The sequence below is a fragment of the Alosa sapidissima genome, chromosome 16, assembly GCF_018492685.1.
Source record: "Alosa sapidissima isolate fAloSap1 chromosome 16, fAloSap1.pri, whole genome shotgun sequence".
Classification (NCBI taxonomy): domain Eukaryota; kingdom Metazoa; phylum Chordata; class Actinopteri; order Clupeiformes; family Clupeidae; genus Alosa; species Alosa sapidissima.
The window spans coordinates 32958112-32978406 of record NC_055972.1 but is presented as its reverse complement, the minus strand read 5'-3'; the positions used below and the strand labels follow the sequence as shown (position 1 = coordinate 32978406).

The 20295-nt window shown below is 40.1% G+C and overlaps 1 protein-coding gene across 1 annotated transcript in view; it reads left to right on the top strand.

Moving 5' to 3' along the window:
* prdx3 (peroxiredoxin 3) overlaps window positions 1-16132 on the top strand; it is a 44886-nt gene extending 28754 nt beyond the window's left edge. The window contains exons 5-7 of the mRNA XM_042066089.1: window positions 7615-7718; window positions 9090-9255; window positions 15952-16132. Coding sequence (XP_041922023.1) covers window positions 7615-7718; window positions 9090-9255; window positions 15952-16002 — 321 coding nt within the window. The 3' untranslated portion in view covers window positions 16003-16132. The remainder of the gene's footprint in view (window positions 1-7614; window positions 7719-9089; window positions 9256-15951) is intronic.
* The last annotated feature ends 4163 nt before the right edge of the window (window positions 16133-20295 follow it).

Genomic DNA, 20295 nt, shown 5'->3' with positions numbered 1-20295 from the left:
AAAAGACATTGCCTGGATGGCAGTATATGTTGCTCAAAACCTGTATACATCATTCAGAATTGATTGTGCTTTGCCAAATGTGCAAGATGCCCATGCTGTAGGCACTTAGGCTCCTCCACACCGTCATAGATGTTGGGTTTCAAACTGAGCACTAAAACAAGTTGGATAGATTGGATACTTGGATAGGCCCTCTCCTCTTTAGCCCAGATGAGTCCATGATTTCCAAAAAGAATGGCAAACTTTGATTGGTCTAACCACAGGACCTTTTTCCACGTTACCTCAGTCCATTTTAAACAAGCTCAGGCCCAGATAAGAGGGTGGTATTTTCTGTATCATGTCTCAATACAATTTTAGCTGTTACAATGTTGGCTGCAGTTTTTAAATTGATATTAAATTGTGCACATAGACAATGGTTATCAGAGGTTTTCCTGAGCCCATACAATGACAGGTCTGGAAACAGGTCTGGTATTGATGCAATGCCATCTGAGGTCCAAAAGACCACGGCCATCCAATGTGTTTTTCAGCTCTTTCCCTTGTTTGCAAAGATTTCTCTGGAATCTCTGAATGTTTTAATAATATTATGTCCTGTAGATGATTAACTCCCCAAATACTTTACAATTTTATGTTAAGAAGCATTAAAATGTCATTGTTTCATCATTTGTGCACATAAGTTTACACAGAGTGATAAATACCCCTACATCTTTACTTCTAAGAGTCCCAGTCTCTCTGGGATGCTCTTTTTCATACCCAATCGTGTTGCCACTTACCCTAATTAGTTGCGAAACATTCTTCCCTTTGTTTTCTTTATCATTACACAACTTTTCCAGCATTTTATTACCCCGTCCCAACTTTTTTTGAAACATGTTGCTGGTATCAAATTCGAAATTAGCATATATTTTCCACAAAATAGTCAAATTTGTCATTTTCAACATTTGATATGTTGTCTGTGTCCTTTTTGCAACTAAATAGGAGTTTAAGAGATTTGCAGATTATTACATTCTGTTTTTATTCCCGTTTTACACAATGTCCCAACTTTTTCTGTTTTGGGGTTGTATATGTCATACCAGACTTTCCACCAATCAGAGGCATCATTGTGGGATTGTTCAGGATTGTGGGTAATGAAGTACTTATCCAAGACATTGCGAATAAAAGACATTTATTACAAAACAAGGTTAGTGCCCCATGAACTTTTGGCGTCAATATGAGCATATACAATCACTGCCAATACTATGCCAATACAATACTAGCTGGTTTTAAGTCTACCATGTACAATTACGTTTTTATGGCTTATACCTAGGGTTGGGCACCGAAACACGGTTCTAATATGGCACCGGTGCCGACGCAAACGGTAGTAACTGCATCGAATAACAACGTGGATTTCGGTACCTTATTTCGGTGCTTAAATAGCATTTTTTATTTTTTTATACGAGGCATCACTGCATGTCATGCGCCATCTCTAACGTCTTGCTCTGATAGCTAACTGTATCTGGATGTGTTGCTAACATAAACACTGGATGTATAAACCAGAGGGGTGCACCACATAGGCGAGTGGACAGTGTTTGACAGCTTGCGTGAGCCCAAGTAGCTTACTTTAAAGCGGTATCGCAAGCTCCTGTCAAAATCTAGCAGTGGGCCTAACTACACACAAGCAAAAGGCTATGAAACATCAACAGTAGGCTAGCCTACGTATATGTTACACAATATCCTTGCTAATGCGCTAACTGGCATTTATTTGAAATGTTATCAGCAAAGTTGTAAGGTGAAAACTTTATTTCACGGTGTGTTAAACAACATAATGGCATGATATTAATCTTTCATGTGCATGAGGCCCATATAGCACCACAATGAATTAGAGCTCGACCGATAAAGGATTTTGAAGGCCGATACCGATACAAATATTTGTTGATTTAAAAATCCAGATTTCCCTAACATTAGTTATTTGTAGTTATTTATGAGTATTGACTAAAATAATATGATAATGCATTTTAAAAACAAACTTGTTTATTATTACCAGCATTATTATTATTATTATTATTATTATTATTATTGACAGTAATAATTACAAAAAATAATGATGACATTATTACTATCATCATCATTTGTATTATCATTAAACAAGATAAAGGTCACTCCTAAATGTTTGAGTGTGTGCTCGTAATAATTAGTCCCTATTGCCTTATAAGCTACAATTACAATGTCAGCTTGCTTATCCCTTTACCTGCACTTTTAAAATTATTTCCATCAAGCTACATCAAACCATTTTCAATCATCAGTTGCTGCCTGCCTTCTAAAACCTACTATTTAGTGATCTAAATCCATTATGTAACTCGTTAATGCTGCGGCTAAACGACAGTCTGAAACGCACACTTGGCGTCAATGGATTTCACACACGTGTAAAAGAAAAGCTAACTTTTATGCACAAGCTACGTTTTGCACAAGCTACGTTTGATACTTTTTCTCTATATCTAAATGTTCACTCCTCGCACGTCGAACTTAGTCCCTGCATTGTAAAATGTAACTACAGATATACTAGTTATAAATACAGTAATCATTACTTTATTTAGGCAGAATAAGTTCGTTGTGGTTTCCAAGCTCATTAATGTTAACGTTAGCGGTCTTCCACTGATAGTCATGGCATTAGCTAGCTTTGTGGTTAGCTAGTCTATGATGAGCCATAATTTGGCAATGGATAACGTCATACTGCAAATTGTAAAACATACGCTTTCAAAATAACAGGCTGGGGAGAGATGATACGTCCCACTGCTATAACTGTCACGCTATTAAAGAAATACATCTTCAGTCACATTGTCAAAAGTTAAAAGGACAGACAGTCAACTACACTGTAACAACGTAACGTAATTACTAGCTAATTCCGCTTGGGAGATGGTGGGGTAAAGAATGAGAGAGAGAGGGGAAGTGAGTAAAAGGAAGAGAAAATGAGAGCGAAAAGACCAGCAGCAAAACTGGATATTGTTTTCACGAATTTTGTCACGCTTATTTGAGTTAAGAGAACTGATGGGGATGTTCTTTTAATTGTTATTCAAGCAATGAATGTCTCGTGACCAACTCACCATGAACACACTTCACCGATGATCTCACTCGCGGATAACTGGTTCTCTCTGCCCATAGACAGTAAAAGAAATGGACGAACAGACTCCGTCGTTTTCAATGGGAGGGCACTGAGTCAAATAGAACGATTTTTCAGTTGGTCCCCCCAGTACTGCGCAGCCTCACACTTAACTTCGTGACGTTAGCCATAGAACTGAATCTTGTAACTCATATGATAGATACACAGAAATTCTTCTCACATTTCCTTCGCCTTCAAAGTCATCAAAGTTAAACATTTATTTATGTATTATTATTAATATCATCCTCACCAAGTCGTGTTAATGTTGAAGCTACCATACATGATCATCTTCAAAAACAGTCATGCTAAAACAAAACAAAAAAGTTATAGCCTTGAAGCTATTTTCTTTCCACTTTTCCGACCTACGGTCAATCCATCGAAAACCTCTGAAATGATTACTGCCGTTTTTTTTTTTTTTTTTTTTTAAATTAGGTTTACTTTTTAATTATTATTAGGTTGCCTCTGTGTAATGCTTTACCTTAACATACGGTCGTGTATGCTAGGTTTTGCTTACGAGTTACCGTCATAGACAGGAAGGTGGACTGAGCTTCTTATCCAAACAATACGGTGATCTCCCTACGGCGCGAAAGAGAGATTACGTCAAAGCTAGCTTCCCTCCAACCGAACAAGCTAACCATTCTTCTTACGGGTAACCAACGTTACGGACGAGGTAGTGGAGTCTGTTTTGCCTTTGTAGTGTTTATGTTGATTACACAAAAGCTACAATATCAGCACAGGATATATGTTATATGAAGTTATGGTATTTCAAAAAAATCCTAGAATGAATGGACTTCTATGGGAGTTAGCAGAGAGGTGGTCCCTCCAGCCTACGTCGATTCTTCTACTTCCGGGAATTCGCCTGCCCCCTTGTCTCTGCCCGACTCTGGCTGGATCAGCAGGTTGCAGGATGTGTGGCGCGTTATACACGAGTGTTGCCAGCAGGGACGGTGTAGAGTGCCCTCTGGTGGACAAACTATACAACGCCAACACTCATGACATGGTTGAAGGGTGTTTCGTCCGTTTTTATTTTATTTTTTAAAATATTCATTTATCGGCCATTATAAATGCCGATACCAAGGAAAATGCCTAATATCGGCCCGCCGATAAATCGGTCGGGCTCTACAATGAATATGTAGATCATGTTAAAAGTTAGCTGGCAAACACATAAATATGTAGGTTACCTGATGTCACTGAGCTGTCAAAGAGGCTACGAAACCATCTCCGTACGTTATCGCTAATTAAACTCAGCTGATTGGTGTTAGCGCATAGCCATAGTTGCTGTTAAAATGGCTAGTGCTGGGAATCTAAACACTTCAACACCGACATGTAGCCTAACATGTTTAAAACTACTGCGTGTTATGGGTTAAGACATGACATTTCTTGAAGCATTTGGGAACACACTGAATTAACTGGAAAGTAGAGTCCCTGTTAGATTAGCTTGCTTGCAAATGCCGTTGTCCATGCAGTTCTGGCGAGCGGTTTTAACCATAGACATAATATACATAGACACCGCATCGACCGCTGCTCCCTACTAGCGCTGACGAGATTTGGAGCCGCCATCTTGGACCGGTCATCCACTCCACTCAGTGTAATCTGTTTGGCCGGTGCAATGAGCTGTCAGCACACTTAATTAATCATATCTCACTGAATACCGAACAGATTTTCACGCGGTTTTTTTTTGCTGCAAAGGTCATACATGTAGCTATGATACAGGCCACATTGTTCGAAAATACAAAATACAACCAATAGTACGGTAATGTTAAATCTTACTTGTGAAAAGTAAATCCCCCGAGTATGGTCCGCCGATTTGAGCAGGAACATGCTGCACAGTGCTGTCATCTTGTGTTTTCTGCTGCAACGCAATGAGGAGTATGACCGGTCCAAGATGGCGGCCGCATTTCTTGTTTCCAGCAGCCAATGCGGCGTCTATGTATATTATGTCTATGGTTTTAACATACAGTACCTTATGGCAAACCGCCTACACTGGGTAAACTTGAAAGCAGAGCTTGTGTGTGCATGCATGGCAAGCCGTTTTAACATTTAAATGTATTATTCGTAGGAGCAATGCGATATTGATAGTAAATTGAATATAACAGTTCAATTTCATGTTCAAATTTGTCTTATCAATAATAAAAAAGTAATTCATGCTTTAGACCATTTTAATTTAAAACATTTTAAAAACAAACCGTTTTGGCACCGGCACCGTTTTAAAAGTATCGATTTAGCACCGGTATCGGATAAAACCCAAACGATACCTAACCCTACTTATACCCCAATTGTAAATGGAGAAATTGTATTGGATTCTTACTTCTGGTATCGGCTGTGGGCAGGACTGTGATGGTCTATGATTGCAAGCTCACTAATGGAGAGACCAGGATTGGCCAGAGTGTTGCGTCAATCATATTCAACTGCAGGAAGTGTGATATTCTGCCCAATCGTTCACTGCTGATATTTATTACTTCTGGAGTTAACAATGAAGGATGAACAATGAATTAAATAGTGATTGTGTGGCCTATGAGTGAACACCTAGTGATACCCTTGGTACCATCAAATAGTAGTCTATAGTGATGTCAGGATACACACCGGTATACCACTGGTCTAACTACCAGTGACTGCGTAGTTTGCCCACCTCATTTTTTACAACTTCACTCCTTCATATGCAAATCTCACAACTTGAAACTGCCGCTGACAATGGGCTCATAAGTGACGTAAATTCTGCATCTTATTTGGCTCTGGTCTGTGCCTTTTTGTAATGCCCCGAGATCTCACACACCGCTTCACGCAGCAGCTACAGGAAATCCGTCTTCAGAACTGTTGCACAGTAGAGGGAGTAACCACCACATTGGTAACTTTTCCGACATCTGCCAAGTAGCAAGCCTAATCCCAGGCAGTAGGCTATCAATGAGTGATCCCCTAGCATGTCAGCTAAGGTTCCGTGCACAAGGGTCCCTACCATAGATATATATGTGTAGATGCCGCATTGTCCGTTCAGTTCTATTAGAAGGAATATGTCAACGCGGCCGCCATATTGGTAGGGGCGACACTTGCCGGTAACTGAATGGAGACTAACAATGAGCTGAAGGAGCTTGAAGGAGTCCTCAATCATAAATATTTCAAGCGATGAGCATGAATGTTATTTCATTGTTAATGATAAACAAACTACATGAAAAAAACAAAACAATTACACTATTTAAGGGGAATGAAAAAAAATTGAGAACTATTTAAAAAAACAACCAAACTCATTACAATATGTTTTCTGTAGGGATGCACAATATTGAATTTTAGCCAATATCCAATATGCTGATATTTACAAGCTCATTTTGGCCTTTTGCCGATACCGATATACACCTCTATTTTTTGTTTAATTTATTGAAGTCTCTCCTGTACTACAATTAACCTGTTATTATGATGGCGTAGGCTACTTGCTGTAGATACGGGACATTAAAAACTTTACTTTGATTCAACCCTGTATCATCTTAGAAATAGACATTCTCATGAAAAATATTTAAATTATTTCAAATATGGCACATTTATGAAGTAATATTTTCACATTAACATGCAATGTCATACTTGAAACAATTCCATGGAAATATGGTTTTCAAAACAGCCGGCTTGGGCCTAAAACGTCAATAGCTGGTCTGTCATGTAAAAACAGCGTCAGCGTCCTGTCTGGTTGAGACACTGTTGGCTGAAAACAGCAGCAGTGCAATGTAGATCGCAATCCAAGCAGTAATTAGCTCCATATTTCTTGCTTTGTCATTGTCCAAAGGTTAGTTGCATTACGGGCTAGACAGGGTTAAGAAACGTACAAACATACAAACAAACAAACAAACCACCGACGTGAAGCACTGGGTCAGCGGCCATACTGCGCCCCGGAAGAAGAAATATGCAAAGGTGTTGGCCGATAACGATTGTTAATAAATCTGCCTGACCACTGGCACAGGGGCCTCAAAAGGGGTTTCTCAATATTGCAGTCTCCTGGAGGAAATTATAAATTTTGAGGTAGTTCTCATGGAATTGTTGTGGCCGTAGACTAATGTAACCAGCTGTCTGTGGGTGTCCCGTTGCCTGTGTGTTGGTCCGGTTGAGTACACTATGAACATTATGCTGCTAAATCATAAGCAGAAATATGCTGGGTGGGTAAAATGCATCCATGTGTTTTTGTCCTTCATTCAAAAGATCACTTAAAGTGTAGGACAGGGGGTCAGAAGCTGTGCAGTACACCCCAAAGCAGGACATAACAGGTGGTCATTATAGTTCCATTGTTTTGCTTCCAAAAGGTGGAAACGTGTGTGGTGTTCAAATGGACTCCAGGATGAACTTATGGTCAAGGTCACTGTGACCTCACAAAAAAGTTGACTAAAGTTGAACTGGTTTGCATAGGCATATAATAATATAATGGTAATTGTTGTTTCTATATCATGGCAGTAAAATAACTTCCCCATACAGTACTGTATGTCACTTATGTAAGACTATTTATTTTGTAGAGTGGAGGTCTGGGTAACATCCACATCCCCCTTCTGTCAGATCTCAACAAGCAGATTTCTCAAGACTATGGAGTCCTTCTAGACGGCCCAGGAATTGCACTAAGGTAGGACACAGGTTCAATTCCATTCCTTTCTATTTAATGCTTATTATATCAAAAAGTGATCCAAGCATACAATTTGATACAAATACATTCTAAAGGACATGTTAATGGAAAAAGATGCTAGTCCCTCAAAAATTCAAGATGGGTGCCATTTTTAAAGATGGCCACCGTTCCTGTCGATATTAATTATTTCCATTGTTCAAATGGTGATGCAAGCATAAAATTAGGCAGAAATACTCTTCAAGGAACACTCTTTTGGAAAAAGGTATGTGCCGGTCAAAAATTCAGGATGGCGACCATTTTCAAGATGGCCACCATTTCTGTCAAATGTCTGCTTTGTCTGCCTCCTCTCCTTTGACCTGTCCGGCTTAGTTAAACTTGCCAGGGATATAAAATCCCGCCGGCATAGCTCTCAGGTTCATTGGAGTACACAAGCCTCTCCACCACGGCAAGGTGCAGTCCAGCTGTGATGTCATGGAGGCAGGCAGTAATTAGGTTTTGAAGAAGGGTTTTGTAGATAAGTAGAGCTGGGTGTCGTCAGCATAGCAGTGAAATTTAACACCATGTTGCCTGAGGATAGTGCCAAGTTGGAATAGGTAGATAATGAACAACAGAGGGCCCAACACAGACCCCTGGGGCCACCCCTCTTGTCACAGCAGTACTCTCAGACTTGCAGCTCAGCATTTGTAAGTACTGTGTCCTTCCAGAAAGATAGGAGGGGAACCACTGGTGAACACTGTTGTTAGGCTGCGTGTACAAATCCGCTTGGAGCTCCAGTGGAATTTTGATTTCGCAACGAGCATTCTCGGTCTGACCATTGATGTGCTGAGTGAGTGGGCGGAAATAGGGCACCCACCAGCCCAGCACCAAACTCCGAGCACGGTAAACAAAATCTGGTTTTTAAGGCAGTAAATGCTCCCGTTAAGAACCAAACCAGATTTAGTTCAAATCTACAGACCTATGGCTACTGAAAAATCTAAGGTTAATTTGTTCAAGATTCAAATGTTATTTTGAAGTATTAAAAAACATCTTTGTTTTAGAATTTGGTGGAAATTGGTGCTTTTCTAATAGAATACTCGAGGGGTGTGTGCGTGCTTGTATGTGTGGGTGTGTTTATGTGTTATGTGCGTGTATACTTTGACAACTCCTATATGACCACTACACTGCCTACGCAGGGGTCATAAAAATGTCCACTTCAGACCCTCTTCCTGACCAAAACAAATTAATAATTAGAAAAACAATATTTCAGTAATTTTTCAGACCCATTGTCTTTCAAATCACTATATCTCAGAATGAACATCAGTGACCAAACTCAGTTTGCCATGACATGCCACATATAATGATGATGATGATGATTATATTTTTGTTTGTTAGAGGTTTGTTCATCATTGATCCAAATGGAGTTGTGAGACACATGAGTGTGAATGACCTACCTGTGGGGCGCTGTGTTGAGGAAACTCTTCGTCTGGTGAAAGCATTCCAGTTTGTGGAGACACATGGTGAAGTTTGCCCTGCCAGCTGGACCCCAGAGTCCCCCACGGTTAGTCCTACATTTACTGAAATAAATACCTCTGTATGTATTCTGGGTATGCAGTATTGCACATGCAGCATCATATTCTATAAACACAATGTCTCTATAATTATCAATAATTTACATAGACCTAGCCCATCATTGAAAAGTAGCCTATTCAAAAAAATATCCGTAGCAGTGCTGTAGAATTCTGCTGAGGTGCATTTGGGTTAAAATACCAATATATACTTTATATTGGTCCGAATATAAGAGAACCCTGAATATAAGATTAACCGGAGTCAAATTCCTTGTTTGTTTGTGAATGCAAACCTGGCCAATAAAGCTGATTCTGATTTTGATAAGACCCATTTCAGGAGTAATTGTTTTGGGCCGGAAAATAAAGTAAATCGAAGCAGTTTCAACACTGACAGATGTTGGCATGGCAAAAATCACTGGCATTCGATCAGCATTTTCCATCAGATCCAGGGGGTGGGAATGAGTTTTCCTTAAGTTGATCACATACCGCTGAAAAGACAGTTAACTTCTCCTCGAAGTCTGAGGGCAAGCGCTGGGCACGACTTCTGCGACGCAATGACAGTCTATTGCCATCATTGCGGCTAGTTTTGAAGTTGGTATGTGTGTTTAGCTCTTTAGTGATCTCCCAAGTCTTCAGCTGTATGACGGCTCTGGTAATGAGTATTCCATTATTACGCTTTTTAGTCACATATTCACTAGGAGTGTAAATCGGAGCCTTCATGACGATTCGATACAATATTGATTTCTTAAGCCAATGATTCGATTATTTTCGATACTTCAGAATTCCCCACAATACAATTCGATACGATTCAATACTTGATATTTTTACATGATATCTATTAAGTTTAAAATAAATCAACAAAAAAATGATTTGCCTTTTATTGAGAATACAGAATTCTAATTCGCATGATGTACTTGTTACACTATAGCGTGTGCTCAATGCACTGCAAATAGAACAGTTACTGCCTACAGTTACAGTTAGAGTAAAATATAGTGCAATCAGATCAATTGTAATAAGAACAAAATAAAATAATAACGTCTAATGCTTACTGTGCAGGTCTAGTATGGCCAATTAGCCTATTCACTGTTAAAAAAACAAACAAAGATTGACCTCGGAAGTTATGGCTACTCGCTCTGCACTCATCAGACCCTGAATAACTTAATCACAAACTTTGGTGTAGAAGTTCGGAATGTAGGAGCAGGTATCTAAAGCCTTCGTTCTCTGTGACACAATAGGCCTACGGCCTCATGTCTTTGCATATAAAAAAAACGCAATGGCCTTGTATTGTTTTTTGCTCTTTTGAAGTGCTCGACAACTTTTGAGTGAAAAACGTTGTCAGTGGTGTGGCGGGCTTGGAAGCCTGTGCTCTCGCCTTCAATACCATAGCGCCTTTTCAGGTGTGCTGATAGATTTGACGTAGCCAGTATCTTATCTCACACTGACAGTCTTTCGCTTTGCAAACGGCAACATGTCTTACCACTGCTTCATCTGTTTTTCTGAAGCCAAAATACTTCCATACCCATGACTTGACGCCGACTGGAGTGTGCAAAATTTCACTTTCATTGCCAGATCCCTCTAACGGTACCATCGCTCTTGAAAGTCAGACTCAACAAAACAATGTTTGATACGTAAGTAACAAATGCGTCTGAAGCATAGACAGTAAAAGATATGGACAGAGTCATCACTTAGACGTCAGTCGAGGCGGGTGAAGCAAATTTCAACCGTTTCCTGTTGCTCGACGAGGCTTTCTGCGCAGGCTCAGGGGACGTAGATGTAACGTAGGCACATAGTCTGACTCGTGTAACTCTTGTGATAGCTGCACGAAAGATTGGGTATGTAGCCCCTTACATTCATAGCCACTGTCAATCCATCAAAACTTCGCTGAAATGTTATGCTCCGATGCTTTCGTTCTTATCCAGAGAATAAGGTTATTTTGCTTCTGTGCGATGCTTTCACCCACTCTGGTCGCATGCTGATTACTTAAATTATGTCACGTTTTAAGTGAAATTAAATTAAGTTTATTACTCAGCCGGTAAATCAGTTACGAGGTTATGAAGCCAATCACACAATGTTTTATTACTCCGAAAATAGAAAAAGTTCATATAAAGGCTTAAAACGCTTCAGCTGTAACGTTATTTGATGTCAAAGTGGCGCCAAATTGAATGGGGTTCAATGGGATGGCTAGGTGGAACTGGTCTACTATTTAGCCTTAGATCCGCCATAGTGTCTACGCTCTCCGAACGTTCGCCTGCCCCCTTGGTCTGAAGTGGTGTGAAGTATAAGTGAAGTAGAAGACCATAATGAGGTTAGCGCCACCTGCAGCTTAGGAGTAGGTAGTGCACTTACGTCAGAGCCATAGACAGTAAAAGAAAGGTCGGAGCTGATGCTGAAAATAGATAGGCGAACAAACAGGCGGCAAAATAAACACATTAATCAATACTCTTGCAGACGCATCGAGGCATGAATCGTCGGCTGCATAATTGATGCATCGCTACGAATCGATTAATATTGACACCCCTAATATTCACACACATTCTCCTACCAATCTGTTGGAAGCGGCTGCTTTTAGGACCATGGATTTTGATTATGACTGTTTACGTTTTTAAGACGCTCTTTCTGGGTTCGCCATCGCATTAATTACCATAATTAAATTGCCATCATAGCTCCTTCTAGCCTGACGAGCCAGAGCCACATTAAAATGTAGGGTCTGGGCACTCACCGTTCGCAGTGCTCAGTCCGAGGGGCGGGATAATCGGTTGTCTTTCAAATTCCCTCTGCACGCAATAGGACAGCGCTGAGTCCCATGCGTTTCCCACCAGCAGAGCTAGTTGGCTAGTTCAAACTTTTGCCAACTTAATAAAAGCTTAACTCGTGTCACACTGTTCGCCAACAGCAACATTATCTTATTTGTTTTCAAGTAGCAGGGAATTCAAGCCAAACCGTTGCAACTCTGCCATCAATTATTATGTTAAGCCCGCCTAACGACTCTATACACGATTTGATTGGCCTGATAGAAGTTTAATTTTTCGAGCTCAAAAGCCAACGGAGAGTTGCTAGACTAGCCCTGGCAGCAAATGTAATTTGCTGCCGCTAGGGTGCGTCTAGATTTCTAGGCTAAGCTCCTTCTCAATTGTTGCTTAACTTGACCTACTTTTGAACCACTTTGTTTGAAATGATCTCTTGGTCTCTTCATCATTCAGGCTCGTGCCTCTGTTATGAAGAAGGATGGTGGCTGCTCACTTAATATACAGCACTAGGGGTGGGCGATATGGACAAAAAATAATATCGATATTTTTTGTGATTTTGACGATACCGATAATTAGTCGATATCCTTTGAATTTTTTTTTTTTTTAAAAGTCAGAGTTACTTTACAGCTCATTATGAATAGTATCATTACAATAATAACCAATAACCTAACCTGTGACTTACCAAACCAATGCATTGTCACTCTGATACATTTCCAATTCTGCCCCCACTTGTGTGTGTGGCAATGACATGGTCTAGCCAGCTACATTACAGAGGATAGATAGGCCTGACAGTTTCCCAAGAGAAAGTCTGAAGCTAATGTCCCTTTCAAACCTTTACTTAGGTTTCACTGCAAAAAGAAGCAGATCTTACAGAATAGAAACTAATGCATTAGCTTATGGCTAAAGTATATGAGAGATCCCATAGAGATGCTAACCGATAAAAGCATAATCGATAAAAGTTGATGGTTAGAGCAAACTTCAGTCCATTTACAAAAGGGTAACATAAGAAGATTTCTTGTTTACAACTGACTATTAAAATACTCACAGGCTAGCCTAATGTTTACATATAATAGGCCTACCGTGACTTTAACTCATCAATGCCACTTGAATGAAGTAGCCGCACAAAATAAACATTAGGCATGCGTGTGACAACGTGGACCACTAGCTATCATGTGACTTGCTCTGCTGCAGCCAGGAGCTCTCGCATACACCTCCTGGATTTAGTGAATGTATGGGGGTTCAAAGCGTGATTTTGAGTGTTTTCCCTCTAAGTAATTTAAATACTCGATAATGTCAATTTGCACATTGTTAAAACAGCAATCACGATATTAACACAGACGATATATATCGCCCACCCCTATACAGCACCATCTATGAGTTTTTCCTTTTTTTCCTAGACGACCCCACATATTTTGGAAAAAGAAATATCTTGTCTTATATTCGGGCCAATGCGGCAACTTCAATCTTAAATCATGCACTTAAATCCATCATTGGTGTAAAATCTAAACTGATAAAAAAAAAAATACATTCGCCATGTGATGTGTGGGAGATCTACTCTTTCAAATGGGAATAAAGATTTTCCATCCTTTCACTTGAAAACTAAAGGAAGAACTAACATGAGATCCAACAAGGTTTCTAGCATAGACAGGATTCCAAACAAATTCCTTGAACCCAAAGCATTTAAATGCATTCTGTCCCTCTTAAACTCTTACCTAAACTCTTAACACAAATACAAAAAAATGAAGAGCCGAAGTTGTTGCACTGTCCCTAAAAGTTAAAGACCAATTTCATTGCAGTGTACACTCTATTAGGGATGGGCAAAGCGAGGTTTTGTGAAACACTGAAACATTTGACGCAAATAGATGAACAAAGCCATCATGTGCTTGGTAGGCGAGAGAAAGTTTACTCAAGTCCATAGCTTATGCTCACGTTACAAATCAGATGACAAGCAGTGATGTATTTGGGCAGTATTTGGATGGGAGACATTGTGAGGTGACAGAAAAATACAGTCTACCTCTATTTGCCGCTATGTTGTTCTCAAAATCCTTTTCCTCATAAAAAAACTCTCGATGTTGCCATGCATTTGCTTGATTTTTAAGCTGTGAGGACATGACATGGGTGTTTTGAGCCTCACTTTCGAGCAGCGTGTCAACATTTGTGCTTCGAAAGCCAAATGCTGATTCAAAATGTCAGTTTCGAGAATATTACTTTCTAGCCCCTCCCATTCCGAGCGTGATTTAACTCCTACGGTAGCTGTTTCATGCCAAGATTAAAATGGCTTCCAGTACTACTTTGTCCAGTGTTCCTTTCAGTGATGAGGTTACTTTATGTAACGGAAGCCAGCTAGCTTAGCTGTGCGTGTGGAATGTTGGTAAACCTCACTCCCCGACGCCTCAAGAGTGCTGCTGGCATGCTTTTAGCTTTTAGGCTTTTAGCTCAACTGTCAGCACTCTCGCCTCCCGATCTGAGGTGCTGCTGTTCACAGGTTCAAGTCTGGGCGTGTACAGGGATGAATCGCGCAGGTTCAACAGAACGCAGGTTACATTTAGAAAATAATTACAAATTGCATTTAGTTAGTTAGTCAGTTTAGGATACATTGTGTGCAAAGTAATGAAAAATAACTATAACTTATAGTGCCCTTTGATATACAAAATATTCCTCTCCTGTCATCCGTTGCAGCACAACTTTGCAGGCAACTTTGGCTTCAACTTGGCGTTCTCTTTTTAATTTACGCTTATTTGTCGACTCCTTCTCATGTGTTTGAGAATATGTATGATCATCCACCTTCAAGTGGGCCTAGCCTATAATCAGTGCAGGTTTTCAAATCTGCTGGCAGTCGACTCAAGCTGCTACAGCCAACAGCTAAAGCCGCCAGGCAGCTACAGTGCTACACTCGAGCTAGGTAGAACCAATTTTTTTTCGTACCGACAGTACTCTGTGGCCTCAAGAAACAGATCTATTTGAAAAATTGCCGGAATTCTCATTTAAAAGCAGCATGTGACACTGTAAATCACAGAGGACTTAAACAATCCAAGATGTTAGCCAGTATGGAAAATTAGTTGATGGTTTCCCTTCATTGTGTGCAATCCACCTATTGAGATCTTGGAGGAACTTGATCACTTTGTTGATCTGAAAAATGTCTGTTGTCTGCCATATCTCAACAGCAAGAGATCAATTATATTTCTTACAGGATGCACAATTTATGTATTGATAGTTATTATTTTACTACAATCTGATATACAATGCTGCTTATAAGCATTTTGTTGTATTGTGCATGTGTTTTTCCAAATCTGTCCTCCACCACTATGTGGCACTCCAAGACTATTAATCTGAGCAAACTGCAGTTCCACAGCCTACCATGAGAGGCATGTTTCATACCTCCATTCATTGTTAATGAGATAATAATCCATTAGAATCAATGATAAAGAGTCCATCAAAAAATGGATGTAAGCCCTGTAAGGGAAAATTGAGCCAATTTTGAGCAAGTAGACCAATAACAAAGAGAATAATAATCAACAAGGGAAAACAACACATGTTCAGGATGTGTGTCCATCAATTGAAGCCTTAGCAGAAAGTAGTTGCTAAGTGTTATATTAATCAGATTAAAAGTAAAAAGTAAAAGTACTAAAGTGTTAGCCTAACTGGCGTAAACACTTCTCTCATGAATAACCAAGCAGCATCACGAGGGGTATCTTTCTTTTGTTTCTTAGCTATGTCTGCATTTGCAAAAGTGTTCAAAGGATGTGCTTTATTGTGTTACTGTAAGGCTATTTGTTTGCGCACAATCAATATTTAACTGACATTTGTAGTTTAAAAGGAATCTACCTAACAGTGTAACAGTTTTGTTTTCATGTATAATTTAGTCATTGTCCTTGGTTGTTTACAAAGTTTGTTTTGTGAGGGGAGCTATTAATTACATGTTAATTGTCTCTTTCCTTCTAGATCAAACCAACGCCTCAAGGATCAAAGGAGTACTTTGAGACTGTCAACTAATCCAACTTTGTCAACAGACAGTGATATCAAAAATGGTGGTCATAAAATGTGAACTGAAAAACCGTGGTCTGGTCCTTTGACATGAGCTACAAAAAAGAAGTTGAATAAAGCTTGAATTTGCATAGGCTTACATGCAGTTATTGATTTTTGGGTATTTTGAGTTATACAATTTGTAACCTACAAGCCATAGACAATGACAATGTAAACATTCTGTAGTATTAGTATTCATGTGAAGAGTGTAAGTTGATTGTTGTCAGTAAAAAAAACTCAATCCCAAATTTGTGTAAGATCATACAGTTTTTGCCTGTCAAATAGAATTACATCTCAAAAATCAACTTAATTTGACCTGGAGACGGAGTCACTAAAAGGCATTGTACGCAAGTAGTTTAGTTTGTCAATCTCTGTCAGGCATGCACAAAGAGACGGTTTCAATATTAGTATAGTGTATATACAATATAGTGATCACACTAAAGCAGTTTTGTCAGATGTGACATAACGAAAGCAGCTGATTTGTTTGCTGCAAGCTGCAATGAGCTTCTTCCTAGGCTTATATGATGGATATCTTAACTAACTCCCTAACAGTAGATAACAGACGTGAACAACTGTGTTGCTCTGTATTTAATTTCATTTGAATTTGTGAGTTGCTGTCTAGTTAGCTAGCTAGTTATGGTGCTAAGTCAACAAAACTAACACCATCTTGACTCAGATCAACTCCATTGTGTTAGATCAAAGATCCTTAGGAACAGTCTGTGGTTATACCTTATAGTCTTCGCCGTTATCAGGATACATTGGCCTCTACCAACAAAATAAAATACTTCCTTTAAAAGCCCTATTCTTTTCATACAATAACATCTTCAGGAACTTTGTAACCCATGGTTTGCTGTTTGGGTATACTTTAATAACCTGACTCTGTCCAGATGAATTTAGTTCTGCCTAGCTCCACTCACATCCATCTGGGATCGGTTCCGTTGAGAGTGATTTCGGCACCAGATTTCATGGTAGAGCCAATCAGGTCGCAGGGCGGGAGTTTCATAGATGTGACGTAGCGTAGAAGCGACTGTGAGACTGTTCTCAGCGTCACAGGTTGGCGTCGATGTGAGTGGTTAAAGCAGCACGTCAATAGATGACGGACAAGTGGCATATCCAATCATATGCAAGGATTTTTGATAAGGCCCAGCCTTCTGAAACACCTCTCCAATGAAGCGATCCCAGATGGATGAGTGGAGCTAGGCGGAACGAAATTCATCTGGCGAAAGTCAGGTTAATACTTTAATAACCTTAGTTGGAATAACAGTATTCTCACAATATGAGATCCAACTGCTGATAACATCTGTCAGTTCATCAATATCAGAGCTGGACTCCTTGAACATATTCCACTTTGTGCAATCCAGACACCCCTGGAAAGCCAAGCAAGCGTCCTCTGACCAGTCCTTAACATGCACAGTCTGTACTTTACCCCTCTTGAGGGCAGTGCGATATGAAGGGACGAGATGTACACAATTGTGGTCAGATGAGCCCAATGGTGGGAGAGGAATGGACATGTATGCGTCTTTAACTGTGCAGTAACATAGATCAAACGTTTTACTGTGCCTGGTTGGGCATGTGACGTGAAAATCTTTGAGTTAGGTTTAACTTTGTTTTTTTAACTTCAGTTGCAAATATAAGTAATAGAAAAAATATTTTTACGTTTTTAACTATAATTGCAAAGAACTATTTCTAATACATCTCACCATATGCTATTTGTTAAATTAAACATAAATATTTAAAATCTTGAAATATGGTCTGTCCCTCTGGTCCCCCGTGTTACTATACTATATGTATAAGTATGTGTGTATATATATATGTATATGTATATATATATATATATATATATATGTATGTATATGTATATATATATATATATATATATATATATATATATATATATATATATAGTACATAGTACATAGTAGAAGTATATATATAGTATATATACTTTTTTGATCCCGTGAGGGAAATTTGGTCTGCATTTATCCCAATCCTTGAATTAGTGAAACACACTCAGCACACCGTGTACACACAGTGAGGTGAAGCACACACTAATCCCGACGCAGTGAGCTGCCTGCTACAGCGGTGCTCGGGGAGCAGTGAGGGGTTAGGGGCCTTGCCTAAGGGCCTTCAGCCGTTCCTACTGGTTGGGGTTCGAACCAGTCCGAAACAAGTCCGAAGCCCTAACCAGTAGGCCACGGCTGCCAATGACAATGGCCGCCACGACATCGAGCTGGATTCGAACCGGCGATGCTACTGGCACAATTCCTCATGTGCTCCGCAGAGCAACGCCCTCTCAATAGTGCTAAGGAGGGGATATGAGGGTCTGGCGCCCTAGCTAAATCATTTCAGTATAACCTGAGCTACATCTGTGCCAAATTTGGCTCTTCTAGATGAATTTGCGCAAAATTATGTGTTTAGGGCCCACCACTAACTCAAGCAAGCAGTAAAGCTAATAACCAGATATACATCAATTCTGTGTGGAAATATATTTGCATTAATGTCTTTTGGCAAGTAAATTTTAAACTGCTACAATTCCGATATTCCATGACTATGCTACCCTGGAAATCCTGAGTTCTCGCGAGAGCACAATGGAATTGTGAGACACTGTGGCAATGATGCACATTACTTTTACCCCTTGCATCCGGGGAACCAATCAAATCGGCGTATCTGATATAGGCGGGCCAGAGGCGAGCTAAACTGATGACGACCGCTGCAACGTTGAAGGTCAGTAAACATTGGTCGTAGTGTTATCCAATTGCGTGCAGTGAGATTTTCATATACATTCCTCGAGTTGGGCCATTACATTGTTCGTGGCCAGATCCTTAATCTTTCTAGATTACCAGGGTCTGGATTTTCCAGGCTATGACTATGCCCCCAAAATTATAAAATTCCCTGACTTTCCTAGCCTGACGAGCCAGACCCACATTAAAATGTAGGGTCTGGGCACTCAACGTTCACAGTGCTCAGTCCGAGATAATCAGTTGTCTTTCAAATTCTCTCTGCACGCAATAGGACAGCGGCAGCGCTATGAGTACCATGCATTTCCCACCAGCGGAGCTAGTTGGCTAGTTTAAACGTTTGCCAACTTAATAATAAAAGCTTAACTTGTGTCACACTGTTCGCCAACAGCAACATCCATCTCATTTGTTTTCAAGTAGCAGGGAATTCAAGCCAAACCGTTGCAACTCTGCCATCAATCATTATGTTAAAGGGGTGGTTCAGGATTTTGGACATAAGACCTTATTTCCAAGTAAGCAAGTGTGATATTTATCAGTGGAGACCGTTTTCAGCACGTTTCATCCAGTCCTTCTAATTGCAGAGTTCGCAGGTGCTAGGCTAGCGCAAGTCAACGGTATGTGCTAGCCTGCCACTAAAGACAGTCTTACCCACTCCAAAGTACACCTGAGGCAAATTCCAGACAATCGATGTAAATGTCTGTGTTGATAGAATAGTGTAAGAAATACAACTACCCTTGCATCGCGTTGCAATAGTTATACTTTGGTCCCTAAAGTTGTTAGTAGTCATTTTGCAACTCAGTGGCGGACTGATATTACCAAGGCTACTACTAGGTATCCCCATTGGAGTGCGCTTTACTGTTTACTTTTCGGCGCAGTACTACTAACCGGAGCAAGTATAATTCCGCCGCTGCTAAGAAACTAGTCCCTCAAAATGTAATGCGATCGTTGATATGCAAGGATAGAATAACGTTAGAAATAACACTGTCAATACAGACATTTACATCGATAGTCTGGCGTTATAATTTATTTGCCTCGGGTGTACTTTGGAGTGGGTAAGACTGTCTTTAGTGGCAGGCTAGCACATACCGTTGACTTGCGCTAGCCTAGCACCTGCGAACCCTGCAATTAGAAGGACTGGATGAAACGTGTTGAAAATGGTCTCCACTGATAAATATCACACTTGCTTACTTGGAAATTAGGTCCTATGTCCAAAATCCTTAACCACCCCTTTAAGCCCACCTAACGACTCTATACACGATTTCATTGGCCTGATTGAGTTTCGATTTCTGGAGCTCACAAGCCAACGGAGAGTTGCTAGACTAGCCCTGGCGCTAGGGGCGCGTCTAGATTTCTAGGCTATGACTTTCCATGTCTGGAATAGACTTTCTAAAATTCCATGATATTCCAGAAATTCCATGACTCGTGGGAACCCTGAGCGGTAAATGCAAGTAGGCTACGACCCTGAATATTTGAAGTAGGATATGAATTCACTTAAAATGAGACAAGATGGGACAGAAACCCCAGT